This window comes from Myxocyprinus asiaticus, chromosome 18 (assembly GCF_019703515.2).
Source record: "Myxocyprinus asiaticus isolate MX2 ecotype Aquarium Trade chromosome 18, UBuf_Myxa_2, whole genome shotgun sequence".
In the NCBI taxonomy this organism is placed as follows: Eukaryota; Metazoa; Chordata; class Actinopteri; order Cypriniformes; family Catostomidae; genus Myxocyprinus; species Myxocyprinus asiaticus.
The window spans coordinates 12666320-12685119 of NC_059361.1; the positions used below are offsets into that span (position 1 = coordinate 12666320).

At 39.5% G+C, this 18800-nt stretch overlaps 1 protein-coding gene across 6 annotated transcripts in view; it reads right to left on the bottom strand.

The window, feature by feature from the left end:
- The window catches only part of ets1 (v-ets avian erythroblastosis virus E26 oncogene homolog 1), a 65273-nt gene that overhangs the window by 10914 nt on the left and 35559 nt on the right, over positions 1-18800 (bottom strand). For 5 of the 6 annotated variants that reach the window (XM_051724541.1, XM_051724546.1, XM_051724545.1 and 2 more), the window contains 5 exons: positions 8701-8820; positions 5718-5918; positions 5332-5409; positions 4495-4740; positions 1318-1578 (listed from right to left, as the gene is read on the bottom strand). In XM_051724541.1, the coding sequence (XP_051580501.1) occupies positions 1318-1578; positions 4495-4740; positions 5332-5409; positions 5718-5918; positions 8701-8820 (906 nt within the window). The remainder of the gene's footprint in view (positions 1-1317; positions 1579-4494; positions 4741-5331; positions 5410-5717; positions 5919-8700; positions 8821-18800) is intronic. The other variant, XM_051724542.1, reaches the window with a different exon arrangement.

Consider the following 18800-nt stretch of genomic DNA (forward strand, 5'->3'; position numbering starts at 1 on the left):
AAGGCTTACAGAAGCAACTGTGGCAGTTGTGCTGTATGAAAAGATTCTGCCTTCCTTACTATCATGTAACAAATGTGGCTCTGCGGTTATGCAGTGCACCAATGCATTCTAAACTGGTGCAAAACACACTTTCACATATCCAATGGCAACCATGTCCCAGTAAGACGATGCAACGCACCTTAGTTAACTGGAAACAAGCACATGCCTGTGATTCCAAAGGCTTCCTGGTTGTAAAAATGTATCGAACTGAATCACAATTATGGCATTACACTTGACGGATATAAACTATACGTGGGCCTTTATGATATCTACCCTTGCAAAAGGGTAGTGGTGTTATTATAGCACAGTGATGGTGGTACCAGATTATAATACTTTGGTACTCAATGAATACCATATTTATGTACTATGGTACTTACATGGTACTCCAAGGTACACTACCAGTCAAAAGTTTGGACATACATACAGAATATGATATCTACCCTTGCAAAAGTTTTGGACATGCTTATATGTTTTCCATTATTTTAAAACTCTCTGCTTAAATGGTTGCAATTACATTTGTAGACAAATATGAATTATGCCTTCATTTGAATTTATTTACAAAACTAAATCTTTTAATACATTTTATTTTTAAATTAATAAGTTGGAATGAATAGTGAAGGAAAGCTTCCACCACATGCCCAGCACACATGGGAGCTTTTCAGTACTGTTTAAAGAAACAAGTGGCACTTTCATTGAAGTTGGCTGAGAGAATGCTAAGAGTGTTCAAAGCTGTTATCAAGGCAAAGGGGGCTACTTTGAAGAAGCAAAAATATTAAAAGATCGTTTGTTAGCTTAAATAATCTGTCTCTATGTGTTTCCAATACTTCCATTTCCTAGTTTAGATGACTTTACTAATATTCTAAAATGTGGAAAATAGTAATAATAAAGAACAAGTAGGTTTGTCCAAACTTTTGACTGGTAGTGTACTTAAAAGAAAACCATGCCTTGTGCCTCTACTATGCTAAATGTCCAAAATAACATTGAATTTCCATGGTACTTGTAAAAAAAAATCAAAAAATACATGATAGTATTGTTAATATGTCCAAAAATATTGTTGGTACTTTTTTGTTGGTTTACACAAGTATTAACTTCTATAAAGCTGTTAATTCTATCTCTGATGGCCTCATGTATATGAAACTAGAATATGAAACTAGGATATGTTTCACGGTAGAGGCTTTCCTTCTTTCTGCTTAAGCAATATGCCATTTATGAGTCAGATTTAGAATCAGTACGTTGTGTAGGCAACTAGTGAATGATTGACCTCTGGTTAATACTGACCTGTGTACCCAGCGAGCGCAGCTGCCGGAATGACCGGTTTGTCCTTGATGAGGTCTGAGCGCTCCCGTACATAGTCTTTGAAGGTACCCTTTGGTTTGTGTCCATGCAGTGCAGTAGGGTAGTCCTCTGAGTCGAAGCTGTCATAGGAGGGAACTCTCTGTAGACTGTTGAACGATGACTGACTGCTCCAGGACTGTGTCAGCCTATCACAGCTCTCGAAACTTTCAATGCTCTCAAATGAATCCTGACCTCCCAGCTTTCCTGAGACAGACAACATGAGATAGAGAGAAAAAAAAAAAAAAAAAAAAGAGAGAAGGAAGGTCAGTATTAAAATAACAGTTTACCAATTTTTTTCTAGGTCATATTGACGATGGCTGTTAAGTTTAAACAAAATAAAAAATACTCCATAAAACAACTAGTTCTTTATGATGTACACTTACTTAGCACTTTATGAGGAACACCTGTACACCTACTTATTCATGTGATTATCTAATCAGCCAATCGTGTGACAGCAGTGCAGTGCATAAATCACGCAGATATGGGTCAGGAGCTTCAGTTAATGTTCACATCAACCATCAGAATGGAGAAAAAAAAATTTGATCTCAGTGATTTCGACCATGGCATGATTGTTGGTGCCAGATGGGCTGGTTTGAGCATTTCTGTAACTGCTGATCTACTGGGATTCACACACAACAGTCTCTAGAGTTTACACTTGAAATGGTGCAAAAAAACAAAAAAGCATCCAGTGAGTGGCAGTTCTGCAGATGCAAACATCTTGTTGATGAGAGAGGTCAACAGAGAATGGCCAGACTGGTTTGGGCTGACAGAAAGACTATGGTAACACAGATAACCACTCTGTAGAATTGTAGTAAAATAGCATCTCAAAATGCACAACATGTTGACCCTTGAGGCGGATGGGCTACAACAGCAGAAGACCAAGTCGAGCACATTATTAGGACCATAGTGTTCTTAATAAAGTGCTCATTGAGTGCAGTCCATGTCATTGTCATTCTCCATTCTGCATACTAAACTGGTGCACCACGTTTAGCTACAACACATGCACAACATCAAACTTGGTACACAAGAGCAGCGTATTAGAAATTGAAAGCAAGTGAGAATGAGATTTGAGAGCTGTAGGAAAATTATCAGTGAATAAAGACTTACATTTTGGTCTGATTCTCACAAGCCAACTTATTGCTTCAGAAGATTTGGAAAAATAAATACACAAACCAAATGGACTAGTATTATGATACATTTGGTGCTTTTATATAATTGTTTTATTTTTTATTTTTTTCTGTCCTTTCCTTAGCTTGACAGTTATGGTCATTATGAACTATCGTTTAAATGCAAAAAGGAGCATGTGCTTTCTTTTGTTTCATGAAAAAACTAAACAAATGTAAATTTTTGGGTAGACTATTCCTTTAAGGATTTGGCCTCTAATCTGAGCATGAACCCAATGTCTTGGCTACTACACTAGCTAGGGAAGACTAATGTGGTGTAGTGATGAAGAAATAAAGTTCACAAGCTGTCTGGTCCCAACCAAGCGGAAAAATCCCAAACTGGTCCACACCACACGATGATTCTCTTACACAATCTCCATGTGGAAATATTTGGGTTTTGTTTAATTGGAAGAAAATCAAAACAAATTGCTTCTCTATTTTTGGCCAAACTAGAGATAAAAGGCCAGTCTCAATTGAATACCAATTACAGAATGAAAGATAATACAGAGCTGGGTCCAATCCTGAAATTCTCAATTGAAAAATTGAATCCACATGTGAGTTTGGTGGCACCACAAATACTTTCCCACACAGTGAAAACACAGTGCTCTTGCCAAAGCTAGGATTTACTGAACACAAAGCCTGTGCGTACATAGAGGGCAAAAGCCCAACTTGCTCTGTTGTTCTACAATATACAAGCAACTCTGACAAATATCCATCTCCAATCCAAAATCATTTGTTCAGCTGCAGGAAGGATGGACACAAATTCCAGTTTAAAGGCATTAAGTGCTAAGCAGGCTGTTTGTTCATCTTTGAACGACGAGTGGGAGAGGGAGACCAGATGTACGTGCGGTAAAGCTAACATGACAGTTCATGAGAAACCGGAATCTTCTTTTCACGTGTTACACCTTTCACTCCTTACGAGAACCTAAGGCTCACAAAAACAACCTGCACTCCAGTAACGGTACCTTATGCGAATGCTTCTTCACAAAAGAAGGTTACCCATGCTCTGTGGCTTCAAACATCTCTCACTTTGATGCAAACATCTTTGTTTTTCTCTCCTTTTTCCCCCACACCAGGCGAGAGTTTCTCGAAAACAACCGCAAACAAACCCAACGGTCGACTTGATTCCCTAGCAATGCATGCATAGCAGTGGTAATGCAAGATGAGAACACTTGTGAGTCGTGGCAGACATCATTTTGAAGACCACACACTGCTGATCACTGTGGGGGTGACGGGATAAATTTAAGCCCTGATGGGAGATTGTAAATATGCGTCTAAGACAAGAGGAATTCGATTTTGTCTCCAAAAAGTTTACACTTCCTTCTCACCATATTGATCTTGGCCTCTGGCATTATTACATGCTCATCCAATATGCCACATGTACACATCCCTTATGAAAAGACAGCATAAATGGTTACCAGCATACAGTATATTCTACTCTGGATGCTGGTGTCCCCCAAAAGCTGCTTAAGTAGCTTAGCCTGCAAGTCAATCAGCATCATGTGAAAGACCATGCTGAGCAACCATCTGTGCCATCTAAGGTTTGCTAGTGAATATGGCAGTGCTGGTCCACCAGTTTGCCAGTACCAATCCGAAACTAACAAGAATAAACCAGCATAGACCAGCATGGAAATTTATGCTGGTCTAAGCTGGTCTTTTCAACTGGAATGCATACCATAGACATACCATAGACTTGTTGTTCTTAATAAAGCTAATTATAGTTACTATAAACTAACCCTAACCTACACCCTAACCCTAAACTAAATCTTTTTGCATTTTGCAAATTAGAATTTTAGAGAAAATTTATTTACTTCATGAGTCTTTTTTTTTTTTTCGAAATGAGGACGTCCCAATATAGCTAAGCAAAATAGCTATAGCTAAGTATGTGCGCACACACACACTTTCATACATTTTAAAACACAAGCACTTGTTAGCATGAACTTGGCCCCATACTCACCTCTGCTAATGCGGCCCACACACATATTGTCAGGTGACACAACTTCCTGTTTGACTGAAAAGTAATCTCCCTGCAGAGGATTGAGAGGTGTGTCCCGCAGGATAACATTTGGATACTCGCTCTCATATTTGAGTGACAGCAGGTCTTCTGAGCTAATTGGGTGAAGGGTCTGGTAAGTCTCTGTTATGAAGCTTGGCTCTGAGTATTCTGAAGGAGGGACACACTGGGGATGCTCTATGCCATAGTCTGAATAGAGAGGTAGTGAAGACAGAACAACAATAAGACAAAGAGTAATTTTTTATGATAAAGTACTTCATCCTATTCCATCTTATTGTGCTTATTTTCCCAAAAAGTGATAAACTGTGATTTAATTATGTGGCGCTATCAAAACATTGCTCTGTTTGTTTGAGCAACCCAATCAGCCTGACACAGAAACACTGGCTCAACCAATAGCGTGACTTTGGGGAGGGAATTTTTGTTTGTCAGACCAATGGCAGAAGGGCGGGACTGTTTGAAAACTGTCATTATTTTTACCATTTTGTTTGGTGACAGTAGTGAAGTCACAATTCACTTTCATTGCATCATTTCTCCCATACAGTAAAAGTAAATAAAGGGTTTTGAGCAACATGATGGTGAATAAATGATGACAGAATTTTCATTTTTGTGTGAATTACTCCTTTAAACAATAATATCCTATCCAAACACACTCTCATGACTCAATCCTGTCTTGTTAAAAGACTGATCATTTAACATCACCTATTATAGGCAAGATGTAAGATTTGAAAGTGTACTTAGGTACTGTAATGATGCTACCTGAAAGAGAGGCCAGATACTCACTGAAAAAGTAGTCTGAGGGGTAGCGGGATTCCTGAAAGCTGGAGGTCAGACCGTTGACAGGGAAATGCTTCGGGTCTTCTGTGCGGAACAAACAACACACATCACTGAACCTATAAACACTCTCCAAACCAAATGTGTTCCAGATTAGATTGTGTAAGACAATGCAGCAGGGGTGCTTTGATGTTTACACCAGCGTGGCATTTATTTTACAGGATTTTACATTGTGACACATTTTACATAAACAGTATTTACTTTAACAGATATGTCGAACCCTGTTGATTTACTTGCCAAGCATATGCAAAGCAAAGAATTCCAAGACACTTGATATTCATATATATAACCATATATATAACCATAGATGGATGGATGTATGGATGGATGGCTACCTTTCTGCAGCATCTCTAAATGCTCCCAGAGGATGTCACCTACGAAGTCTGGTGCCAGGTCAAGGAAGCGTTCTTTGCCCAGTGCACAGAGATTTGCCCCATTCATGCTGAACTTATGGAAGTCCACATTCTTCAGACTGAACTCATTTACCGTCCAGGTTAACCATTCTCTCACATGGGCATCTGTCCATTCCCGGGGGTCTATAAAGGAGATAGGGCAGGGTCACAATCGGAACTATTCATGATTAATTTTCTTTCTTTGAGATGAGATGTACTGCATTTGGCATGATCATTTTTTTTGTTTGTTTTTTTTTTTACCTTCATTAAAGTATCTGGAGTGTGAATGTTTAGATTAGTTATTAGGAACACCTGTACACCTACTTATTCATGCAATTATCTAATCAGCCAATCATGTGGCAGCAGTGCAATGCATAAAATCATGCAGATATGGGTCAGGAGCTTCAGTTAATGTTCACATGAACCATCAGAATAGAGAAAAAATGTGATCTCAGTGATTTCAACTGTGGCATGATTTTGAGTGCCAAACGGGCTGGTTTGAGTATTTTTTTTAACTGCTGATCTCCGGGATTTTCATGCACAACAGTCTCTAGAATTTACTTAGAATTGTGCCAAAAACAAAAATATCAAGTGAGGGGCAGTTCTGCGGATGGAAATGCCTTGTTGATGAGAGAGGTCAACAGAAAATGTCCAGACTGGTTTGAGCTGACAGAAAGGCTAAGGTAACTCTGTACAACTGTAGCGAGCAGAATGGCATCTCAGAATGCACAACACGTCGAACCTTGAGGTGGATGGGCTACAACAGCAGAAGACCACGCCGGGAACTTTGTTAGGACCGTAGTGCTCTTAATAAAGTGCTCATTGAGTGTATACAGCTATTTCCAAATAGTGTAGACCACATACACCTTAATCTCAATGTTCCATGCATGTACTATATAAATATATAAATTTGCATTTTACAAATCAAAGGAAGATATGTTTAATTTATTATTGTTTCTCCACTAGAGAAAGCTGCAGAAATTGTTTGCTTACTAAGTGTGATTTGCCTCAGTAATATAGAGTCAGCATTTTACATAATGCTGACAGTATATTGGTCACCGTTCCAGTGGCTCAAGGAAAATAATCAGGTATTTTTCTATAAATTCAGTGCCAAGACAGCAAGAACTGAAACAACTGTAATTTTAGCCTATAGACCTACACACCCACTCTCTTTCTCACTCTCTCAGTCTCTCTCTCTCTCTCTCTTTCTGTCTAATGTACACACGTACACACTCCAGAAACTCTCTGCATACAGCTATTTCCAGACAGATGTAGACCCGATGCAGAATACAGCCTCCCCAGACACAGCAAGAAAAGCCATTTTGTGGTCTGCCATAATTTGGGAATCATAATTCATAACCTCTGCTTGAGACTTCCATGTACCTATCTAGCAAGATCTATTTTTAGGCAATCTGATTTTGGCATGCCAAAACAGCCTAATGCTATGGAATACTGAGCCAGTAACAAGTTAAAGGTGCAGTATGTAAGATTCAGAAACCCTTGTTATTAATGACACTTGTGGCCGTGACGTGAACTGCAGCCAGCTACCTGTTGCTCGTGCTCGTGCACACACTCCATAGGGACGTGAGCATCAGCCAAATCAATGATGTAACGTACAAAGACACTGAACGTGATTCACTGGCATCATGCTGACAGATGAGGTAGCATAATTAAAATTACACAGTTATGATTGTTTTACTACAAACTTTGAGACTAAACTAAAACTACTTATTATACTTATTACTTATTAGCTAACATAACATACTGATACATACAGCTACATACTACCGAACTATACCAGATGGTTTACTGTTGCACTGCACTGTTATATTGCACTATTGTATGTTTTGTATGTCATATGTTGTACTACGATCAAGAATCCAGCGTATTTGACTTTTAGTATAAAGAGATGATCGTTGAAATTATTTGTAAGTTACAAAGCAAGGTAGCTTGCAATTCTGATGAATTATAGGCGTTAGCAGGCAAGATCAAGTTAGCTAAAATTACACAGATCAATCCTTATGGCACTATATTTCACATGCTTTGAGGTTATGTAAGCTTACCTGTCCAATAAGAAGAACACCAATTCAGGGTCGGTTTTGATCCCCAAAACTGAACGAAGGTCCCTCCAGGAATCAAATGCCCTGACGATGTTCACTCTAGTTTACGCTCGACACCGATCACGTTCCCGCTTAGCCAGACGGGATTCAGTAGATACATTTTTTTTTTTTTTTTTTTTTTTTTTGGCTTACTCAGAGTTTGTGTAGGAGTCAGTGTTGTGCTGGGAGCTGGACATGTGCTGGATTCCATCTCTAAGATAACGTTACCTAGTGTTGCATTTTGTTGTCACTGTTGAATAGCGGAAGAGAAGCTATTACTGAGACAAGGCTTTCGGGAGCGCACATAAACGTCACATCCTTTGGATTTTCCCGGCAAAACTGACCCACTCCCTTCACATGAAAATCAGTCTACAGGCTTTAATAGGCAACCTAGTAAGTCCGGGAAGGGCTCATTTTTTAAGTTGTGTTACAAGCCGTTCACACATTGGCAAAAAAAAAAAAAAAAATGTTACATACTGCACCTTTAAGTATACACATTCTGCATCTTTTTCTTGCTCTCTTTTTCATTCTCTCACTCTTGCTTTTCTTGCTTTCTATCACTCATTCTTTTCTCTCTCTCTCTCTCTGTTCTCCTCTGCTTTTAATCAGATACATGAGAAAAAGAGCGAGATAATGTGTCTAATTTAATTAACATGGTCAGTGGTGGTGAATGGATTTGTTGTGACTTTTAAAGGAGACATCGACACATGTGAGCCAAGAAACATGTACATAAGATTTACTTTAGAGAGACAGGAAAAAGGATGAAAAACAAAAAACAAAAACGTTTTGCTGTTTTTGTTTTAGAGATAAGTGCAGAAGAGTCTAACCTTTAGGGATGGAGAGTCGCTGTTGCTCCCTGGTAAAGCCACTGAACGTGGCCAGTAAAGCCTGTGACATCATCTCTTTGCTTCCTGGAGTTAGTAAAGGAACATCTGCACACTCCAGATCTGTTGGACCAAACACATGGGCAGATATGTCACACACACATCCACACAAATTAACTGTAAATATACTACATTTCACACATAAGAAAGCCTAAAACAAAACACACCAAAAACTAGGGCTGTCAGTCAATTAAACAAATGTCATCGTTATTACTCGCATATTTGTTTTGTAGTTAATCGCGTTTCATCACAGTTTATGAGAATGCTGAAATTTGACACCGTATATACTTATTTTCCTGTCACAATGCATTTATTTCCATCTTAGGAAAGAAACAAAACAATATGTAACAACATAATGCTTTATTCATATTTTCCAAACCACGCCTTCCACAGTATAAAGAGAGGAATGCACTAAAATAGCACCAATTCATCTAAATTTAAACTTTTCCTAAAGTCTAAATGGGAGGTTGACTTATTGAAAGAATTAGTCCCTATAGGTGAGTATTATCATATCTTCATTCATTTCATATTTCTATATTCTCTATATATCTCCTAATTTTACATTTTAAATATTAATCTCATAACATTATTTTATGCATTTGCAACTGCTGTGTAAATGCATTTATAAGTGCTCTGTGAAAATACATCTAATTGCCAATTCAGATGCAGCTACTGTGCCATTTTTACTGTGTAAAGGCTTTAGTCCCCATAGGTTTAGTATTCATTGCAATGGGCATTAAACCTCTTAAACTCTTATCCTCCACAATATTAATCTGCCGGTAGACTGTGGCTATCCACTTTGTTACAAGCAATTGTGAAGCTGCACTCATGATTCCCGTCAGAGTGTCAACGTCAGCAGGAAAAGTGGAGTGATAGTTAAGACATGACGTGCTTCTGTGGTAATTAAAATGCCCCTTACATAGGCTGAAAATACTTTATTTCTATCACAAATCCCATCTGGGCTTGTTTTGTACATCAAATAATAGCGCTAAGAGGTCCTTCCTCCATCATTTTATCACTGACAGGGAAGCGATGTTGTGGTGTGTCCGTCACTGTAATGACTCCGGACGGACACATTACAAAGGTTCCGCCCTCCCAACCAGAGTTTATACAGGTTTATGCTGTATTACCAGTAAAAGCGTTAATCATGATTAAGAAAAATAAACGCTTTAAACGATTTAATTTAATCGCATGCGATTAACACGTTAACGCCGAAGCACAGCAGAGCAGTGCAGGTTTTTTTTCAGCGCCCATGTTAACAGGTTACAGTTTTCACATCGGAAACGTCGCAGAAACAGCACAGCTACGATCGTTTTGCCGCAAAGTCTATTTTTGCTGCACTGCTTATGCTGAAATAAAGTGACAGTGCACTGTTGATGGACATCATTAATAAAAATTATAAAATAAATAATAATGAAATTGCACAAAATAAGCATATGTTTTTATTCTAGTGATTTTGTATGAATTAGACCACAATTAGACCACATAAAACAAATAACAAAAACAAAGTGAAATAGTTTTAATTATACAGCTTAAGTAGGTTTTAGTACGGTTTTATAATTTAAAACTACAGTATACTACAAGTCATAGGCTTAAAAAACAAAATAAAACACTATTATATACTATTAAATAGAGAGCAGGTCTACAAGGCTTAACAACAATACCCATTCACAGCCGATTGCTAACAACTGTGGTAAACAAATGCACATGGCAGTCTGTGTGGTCTGTGAATTCAGAACTTAACTAAGTCTAGTATTGAGGATGGATGACACAAGATTGATTGTGGAGAAAGAAAATGCTCAATGACCCCCAACTTAATTTTATAATGATTATTAACAAAGTAAAAAGTGTGGGATGCAGTTACCTGGGATACCTGTTCATGCTTTTTGCCACAGTTGACTAAAGCTTGTGCATTGGGGTCATTAAGGCTATTTTCCTTAACATTGCTTGGAAATTATACATATTGTGAAAAAGCACAAAACAAATAAAACTTATATGACTTGACTAAAATATAAGCCAAAGATCAGCACCATCATAAAAAGGAACAATAGGGCAATGTCAGGCCCAGCATCACACAATTATTGTTAGTTGTCCTGCAGGCCCACTTATTTGGCCATATGCACAACATCATCCTCTGATTTGACCTCCAAGAAGGATTAGATGGTCCACTAACACACAGAGTGTGCCACAGGTCAGATTCTCCATCTATCGATAATCACCTCTCTACATCCCCACACTCCATTCCACTCAGTATGCTGCCCAATTGCTGCCTCCAGCCAAAAACAGAAGAGCCTTTGTTGACAAGGGTCAATAGTTAAAGGTGAGAGGTCCTTGCAGAGGGGTGATGATGTCACCACAGGCTGCAGGGTGTCGAATAGACACCACAGTGTTGGAAATCTCGCCAAGTCACCCCGTGGGCACCCAGCGGGACACAGAGAGGTCTTTTGATGAGTTAAACAGTGCCCAATGACTTCCACTGATCCAATTAGGACTGCCAGTGTGGTTAGAGACAGGGAGAGGGAGAGAAAGATAGGGGTCTGGGGAAACTCCCTAAGGGTTTGAAGAATGCCACAATCAATTCTTCAGCCAAGAATACACAACAATAATGAGATCAAATACTTTACAACCATGATGTGACCTCATTTTTGGAATGTCATGCTTAATGTAACAAGGTGAGGGCTGATGATTCTATTACTGGTGTCCCATCAAACAGTTTGACTGTGACTCAGGCACAATGAATTTGTCTGGGAGCTAAATACACCATCGAGACTGTGGAAAGAAAATACTCTGTGTCCTCTTTGTTCGGTCTGCAACTGCTTTACTATTAACACCCAGATGTTCTGGCACCTCTGCATGGTTTTGAAACTGCCAGCACTGGGCGCCATATGGGTCTGCGCTTGCTGTCTTCGATCCACAACACGGCATAACCCAGCCAGGAATGTACAACAGCTGTCCCTGCTAACCTCCTTTCCCTCTCTCTCTCTCTCTCTCTCTCTCTCTCTCTCTCTCTTTCTCTCGATCTGCTTCCCTGGTTGCCTCTAACAGAGAAGGCTTAGCAGTGATACATTATGCAGAGTGTCTAAATGGAGAAAAACAGTGCAGCGCTCTTGTGTGATTCGATTGGAACGAAATGCTGCAGTCTCCATTTACAGTGTTTAATTGGGCATTAGAGGGGCCATTCTGCCGGCTGGACGCCAGAGCTTTCATTCACTGGCAAAGAGGCCCATTTTCACATTAGGTGATACAAGTATATCCCACCAAACTGCCAAAAAAAAAAAAAAATAAAAAATAAAAAAAGCCAAAAAGACCCTGTCTGGTAAAGTGCAAATGCTCCATGTTTTTTTTTTTTTTTTTCTTTGGACAAAATGTGACAATGCAGCTTAACCAGTTAAAGCAAGGTTTTTTCTTCATTACTGGCCTTTAGAAAGAACACAGTGGAGTGGTGATTTTAAAAGCTTATTTCTTCAGATAACATTACAAAAAGCCTTACTTACTAGCTGTATCTTTAAATACAGAGGGTTTAGAGCACACTATGTAAAAAAAAAATTGATTTTTAAGCACATTTTGCTTTGAGGTGACTGTTGTGTAATTTATATTTTTATTACATTTATATTTTATTAAACTGTTGTTGTGATGCAGTTCAGGGTGTCAGCTACTTTTATCTGTAGTTTTACCTTTTCAATAAAAAATATGTGCTGTTTAATTGCTGTAAACAAACATTGCTGTTCTGCTAAGCTGGGAAAGTATAATTCGGATGTGTATCTGTCACTCAGCTGAAATATTCTAAGCACGAAGAAAAAAATCTTCACTTGGTTAAAACCATACATATGCTAGGACATCTAAATTGAATGAATGGTGTGCTCTCTTTAAAGCAAAGCTTTAATCTTAATGACACTGTACATCACATATTTAATCTAAATGCTGTTACCACAGAGAGAGAGAGACAGCTGAAAGATGCTCTATGAACACTAATCACCAACACGATTGACATTAGCAGTGACCGATCACAGTGCTCATGTCCACAGATACAGCATAACAAAGGCATCACATGGGACTTTCTTAGAGAAAGCAGCCCCATGTTCTTCTGTAAAGCAAATTAATGCTTACTTCTGCAAGTCTAGACAAAAACTAGGGTAAGTAATCTGTACATTACAGCAATAATAATGTCCAGAGATATACACTACTGGTCAAAAGTTTTGAAACATTGACATGTTTGAAATTAGCTTTGTAGACAAAAATATAATTGTGCCACCATATTAATTTATTTCATTATAAAACTAAAATTTAATTAGAAAAAAGTTTTTGAAATTGATGACTTGGACCAAATAATAAAGAAAAGCAGCCAATAAGTGCCCAACATAGATGGGAACTCCTTCAGTACTCTTTAAAAGCATCCCAGGGTGATACCTCAAGAAGTTGGTTGAGAAAATGTCAAGAGTACATGTCTGCAAATTCTAGGCAAAGGGTGACTACTTTGAAGATGCTAAAATGTAACACAGTTTTGATTTATTTTGGATTTTGTTTAGTCACAACATAATTCCCATAGTTCCATTTATGTTATTCCATAGTTTTGATGACTTTACTATTATTCTAAAATGTGAAGAAAAAATAATGATAATTAAGAATGAGTAAGTGTTTCAAAACTTTTGACCAGTAGTGTACGTCTGTGATAATTACGTCTATTGAACCATATTACAGCATATCTTGGGCCTCAGCCATACAGTCCCACATGGAAAATCTTCACATTATACAAAAACAATGCAGGTGTGCATTGGGTGGTATGGATGTGTCTTTCTTCAGTACACAGATCTGTGCTTTGGTCAGGGAGTTGTGAAATTGTGATTATAGTCATGGGGCCTGGTGGTCTCACGGAGTGGGGCGTGGTGGGGAGGGGTTGGATGATTCACTTATCTGTAATGTTAGAGCATCCAAGACAGCATGAATGGAGTCCCCGAAGGGATGACATCACCTCTGGCATGACCACGGAGCCCCGCCCATCCAGTCCATTCATTCTCAGTGTTTTCTGTAGTGTAAATCACTGTAAATCACGTTCTCAGTGATTTATTGACTTACATACAACTAGCCATTGTGGGGGGGGGGGGGGGTGGATAAAAGCCAAATAGCTCATTTGAGTCCCTCAATAGTCTGGACAGTATTTAAGCTTCTGAATGTGCCTTTTGTGCTTGTAGGGTTTGTGTCTATACGTCAAATTAGCATATCGTGGCAAAGAGGCACTTTCCTTTTCTTACTCTATTTTAATATCTTTCACTTCAGAACTGCATCATTTTATCTCATCAAAATAAAAGGGATAGTTCATCCAAAAAATATTTTTTGTCATAATTCACTCATTTACCTCATATCTCATTTTGCACCAAACCCATGTGATTTTTTTCTTCCATGGAACAGCCACCATTCACTTTCATTGCATATTTTGTCCATACAAAGAAACTGAATGGTGACTGAGACTGGATGGTGACTACAAAATTTTGTACAGATATATACAGTGGAATATTTGTTTTATTCAAGACCTACACTATATTGCCAAAAGTATTCGCTCACCTGCCTTTAGACGCATATGAACTTAAGTGACATCCCATTCTTAATCCATAGGGTTTAATATCACGTCGGCCCACCCTTTGCAGCTATAACAGCTTCAACTCTTCTGGGAAGGCTTTCCACAAGGTTTAGGAGTGTGTTTATGGGAATTTTTGACCATTCTTCCAGAAGCGCATTTGTGAGGTCAGACACTGATGTTGGACGAGAAGGCCTGGCTCGCAGTCTTCGCTCTAATTCATCCCAAAGGCACTCTATCGGGTTGAGGTCAGGACTCTGTACAGGTCAGTCAAGTTCTTCCACACCAAACTCGCTCATCCATGTCTTTATGGACCTTGCTTTGTGCACTGGTGCGCAGTCATGTTGGAACAGGAAGGGGCCATCCCCAAACTGTTCCCACAAAGTTGGGAGCATGGAATTGTCCAAAATCTCTTGGTATGCTGAAGCATTCAGAGTTCCTTTCACTGGAACTAAGGGGCCAAGCCCAGCTCCTGAAAAACAACCCCACACCATAATCCCCCTCCACCAAACTTCACAGTTGGCACAATGCAGTCAGACAAGTACCGTTCTCCTGGCAACCGCCAAACCCAGACTCGTCCATCAGATTGCCAGATGGAGAAGCGTGATTCGTCACTCCAGAGAACGCGTCTCCACTGCTCTAGAGTCCAGTGGCGGCGTGCTTTACACCACTGCATCCGACGCTTTGCATTGTACTTGGTGATGTATGGCTTGGATGCAGCTGCTCGGCCATGGAAACCCATTCCATGAAGCTCTCTACGCACTGTTCTTGAGCTAATCTGAAGGCCACATGAACTTTGGAGGTCTGTAGCGATTGACTCTGCAGAAAGTTGGCACTATGCGCCTCAGCATCCGCTGACCCCGCTCTGTCATTTTACGTGGCCTACCACTTCATGGCTGAGTTGCTGTCATTCCCAATCGCTTCCACTTTGTTATAATACCACTGACAGTTGACTGTGGAATATTTAGTAGCGAGGAAATTTCACGACTGGACTTGTTGCACAGGTGGCATCCTATCACAGTACCACGCTGGAATTCACTGAGCTCCTGAGAGCGGCCCATTCTTTCACAAATGTTTGTAGAAGCAGTCTGCATGCCTAGGTGCTTCATTTTATACACCTGTGGCCATGGAAGTGATTGGAACGCCTGAATTCAATTATTTGGATGGGTGAGCGAATTCTTTTGGCAATATAGTGTATATGCTTTTCTTTCTTCTGTGAAGCACTAAATGAGATGTTAGATACATTGTTAGGGACTGACAGCCTCAGCCACCATTCACTTTCATTGTATAGAAAAAAGATGTTTGGAAGAACATGATGGTGAGTAAATTATGAAAGTACTTTTGGGACTATCCCTTTAAATCTGAGGTCACTGTGTGGGTACTTCTGGGTGAAAACAAAAAGATAGTGGGCAAAATCATAATCAATCATCATATTATAAACAATCAATAAATCAATCATATTATCAAAGAGAAAGAAGAAATTAAAATAAAAAAACGCATCCCAGGAAAAAGTCTTTAAGGAGCGCCAGTGGGAGCCATTTCTGCATATTGACAATTGTGTGTCTCAACAGGGTGTCAGGGTGGGCCATAAACCACCTTTGGTTCTTTATCTCTTGCTCTATCTCTCCCAGAGCGTTTGACAGTGAGACTGTTAAACCTGGCCCGAATGAAGGAGGGCCATTCACCCAGCAGCTCCGATCTGAACAAGGCAGGGCCAAGGGTGGGGGATTCAGTGAGAGAAGTGGTTGTTCTGCCCACTGTTTAGATTTCCATCTGAAAGCATGCAGACCAGGCCGGGCAGGGACAGGAATAGAAGCGGCCCACAACTGAGCTCCCAAAGGCAGCACCGAGCCTGTGCACCCATTGGGGTCACGCCACGGGGGTCTCCTGCTCGGGAACACTGTGGCTATTCTTAGAGACCCAGCCACTGGGTGCCCCGTGTTCTCTGGATGGCCTCACACACATTCACACAATGCACAACAGCACCATCAGTGGGTCACACGTTGGCCCCACATTTGAGAGCAATAGAGAAGGAATGTATCCATCCTTCAGTTCTACTTTACTTTAATGTGTACTTTCTTTAAACTTCATGAGAGTTGCTGGCCTTTAATTAAATGCACACTGAAAATCTTACACTGAATAATCACTCTTGTGTACCACAGGAGAAAGTGCATTTTTTTTTTCTCCATAAGTTTAACTCCTAACCCAAACCCCAAATCTAACCATAAAGTAGAGTATCACCACTCATAAGGCATGCTTTTACAATAGTTTTTTTGTTTTCCAGCCACTCTCAGATTGATTGCAAAAGACATTAAGGTTGGAGGGAGATACCACACCCCCCACCTCACTCGCATCATGATCACTTAACACCTCAAAAAGATGTTTTATGAAATAATTTTAAATTGAATTTTGTTTGATTGTTTTATTTTTAAATAATTAAATTTAATATGCATATATGGTGTTTTTATTTTTTATTATTATGTTTACAAAGTTGTCTGTGAGATACGCACAGTAATTCCAATGTACCTGTACTGCTCTGTACCTGTGCAAATGGCAAATAAATCTAAATCTAATCTAAAGTCCCTTAAACCTTATCACTTACCCAAACCCTAAAAAGAGTGAGAAATTTCATGCCAGTGCATTTCTACAAAAACATAACTGGCTGCACTACCACAACCTAGCTTTGATCAACTGTCTGCAATTGCTTGTTTAGACTGTACACTGCATTAAAGTGATGCATAGAGCGATGCTACTATGCATCTTGTAAAGAAAAGCAGAGGCGGTTTGCAGCATGCAAATGTGAAAGAGCAGAACTGCATTGCAGGACACATTTACCTCCAACAGACCACTTGGATGAGTGCATCTTAAATGCACTGTTTAGACTTCAGAACAAACAAATGCTGAACCTGACAAACTGTTTACTCTCTCTGAGACATTCCTTCTCGAAACCTCCAACATAAACCACCTCTAAATGTTCCTGAAACTCCAGCTTTTCAAAAGGAAAAACAACACATTCTTAGTTTTTGATATGCATGCATCGAAAATAATTTATGATCAAAACAAGTGCATATGCTAGCAGTCGGTCATGCCTGAGGTAAGTTTATGAGCAAGCAGCTTTCTGTGTCAGGGAAATGAAGGCAAGGAAGCTCTGCATGCAATTAGCAAGCTAATGGCTAATGGTTTCTGCTATTGTGGAGCCAGCCGTTGGCCAACAGATGCATTCTAAGTAAATTAATTCCCCACAGACCACATTGTTTTTATGAATCATGCCACACATTCCTGACTTGTTTTACAATCACTAATGTGGATGGGATATTTTGTGAGTTTGTTCTGAATTTGTGACCTTAATGCCAATGTGTCTTTGAGTTCCATTCTAAATAGACCAATTACACAATTAACTGTATGCAGAGAAAAGCACCACAACTATAGCAAGTGAAAAAGATCATGAGCCCAAAATAGATGAATGAATTCTGAAATGTGCAGCATAGCGAATCTTTGTTCTTGTGCATCATTTCAGAAAATGAAAATATCTCTATGTTGACAAATGTCAACATCAAATAAATTCATTTATGAGCAGCAAAAGGAAGAAGCACATAACGTTACATGTCTTAGCAGTTCACGACTGTGTGAGGAATAGCCTAAATCTCCAAAAACATTTCTCGTTCATACATATTTCCAAGTGCACTCACACAACCCTGCTGAAAAACCAGCATTGCTGGTCACCAGCTTTTGTTGTGTTTTGGGTGCTGGTAATGGGATGCTGCTGTGCTGATGTCCCAACTAGGCTTTTAAACTAGCTTAACCAGCTTCATAAGAAAGACCATGCTGGTCAACCATGGCTAGGTTTTGCTGGTGAAAAGCATGGCTATGCTGGTCCACCAGCTAGCCCAGTACCAAACCAGCACTAGCCAGCATAAGCCGGTCTATACCAGCATGGGATATGCATCCTGGTTAAGCTGGTCTTTTTAGCAGGGAAGCTAAAAAAATGAAATAATAATGATTTACAATAAACCCTGATCTGTGGTTTTATGAGAAAAGGGTGAGCTGTTGGATCCCACCATACTCTACTGATGTAAGTGAACAATGTCAAAGACTAGCCCTCATTACGACCGCTTGTTGGATTCAGTCCAGACACCTACACAGAACGCCTTTAAAGGATCCCATCCCTAAATCGCCCAAGCAGAGCCTCTCTGTCAGAAATATGTAGATAGCGTGGAGAAGGTTGAACGTGAAAGAGTCCCAGCTGTGGCGGCTCTTGTGACTGCCAAGGATTTTGTGCCTTGTATTCAGCTGTACATCAAGTAGCAGAGAGAGACCGAATACCAAGTTACAGCCAAACACCTGGACCTCAGAAAGTAGCTTCTGCGAAATGCTTAAAAGAAAATTTCACCAAAAATTAAAATGATCTTTTATTCTAATCCCATATGACTTTCTTCTTCTGTGGAATACAAAAGGAGATGTTAGGTAGATA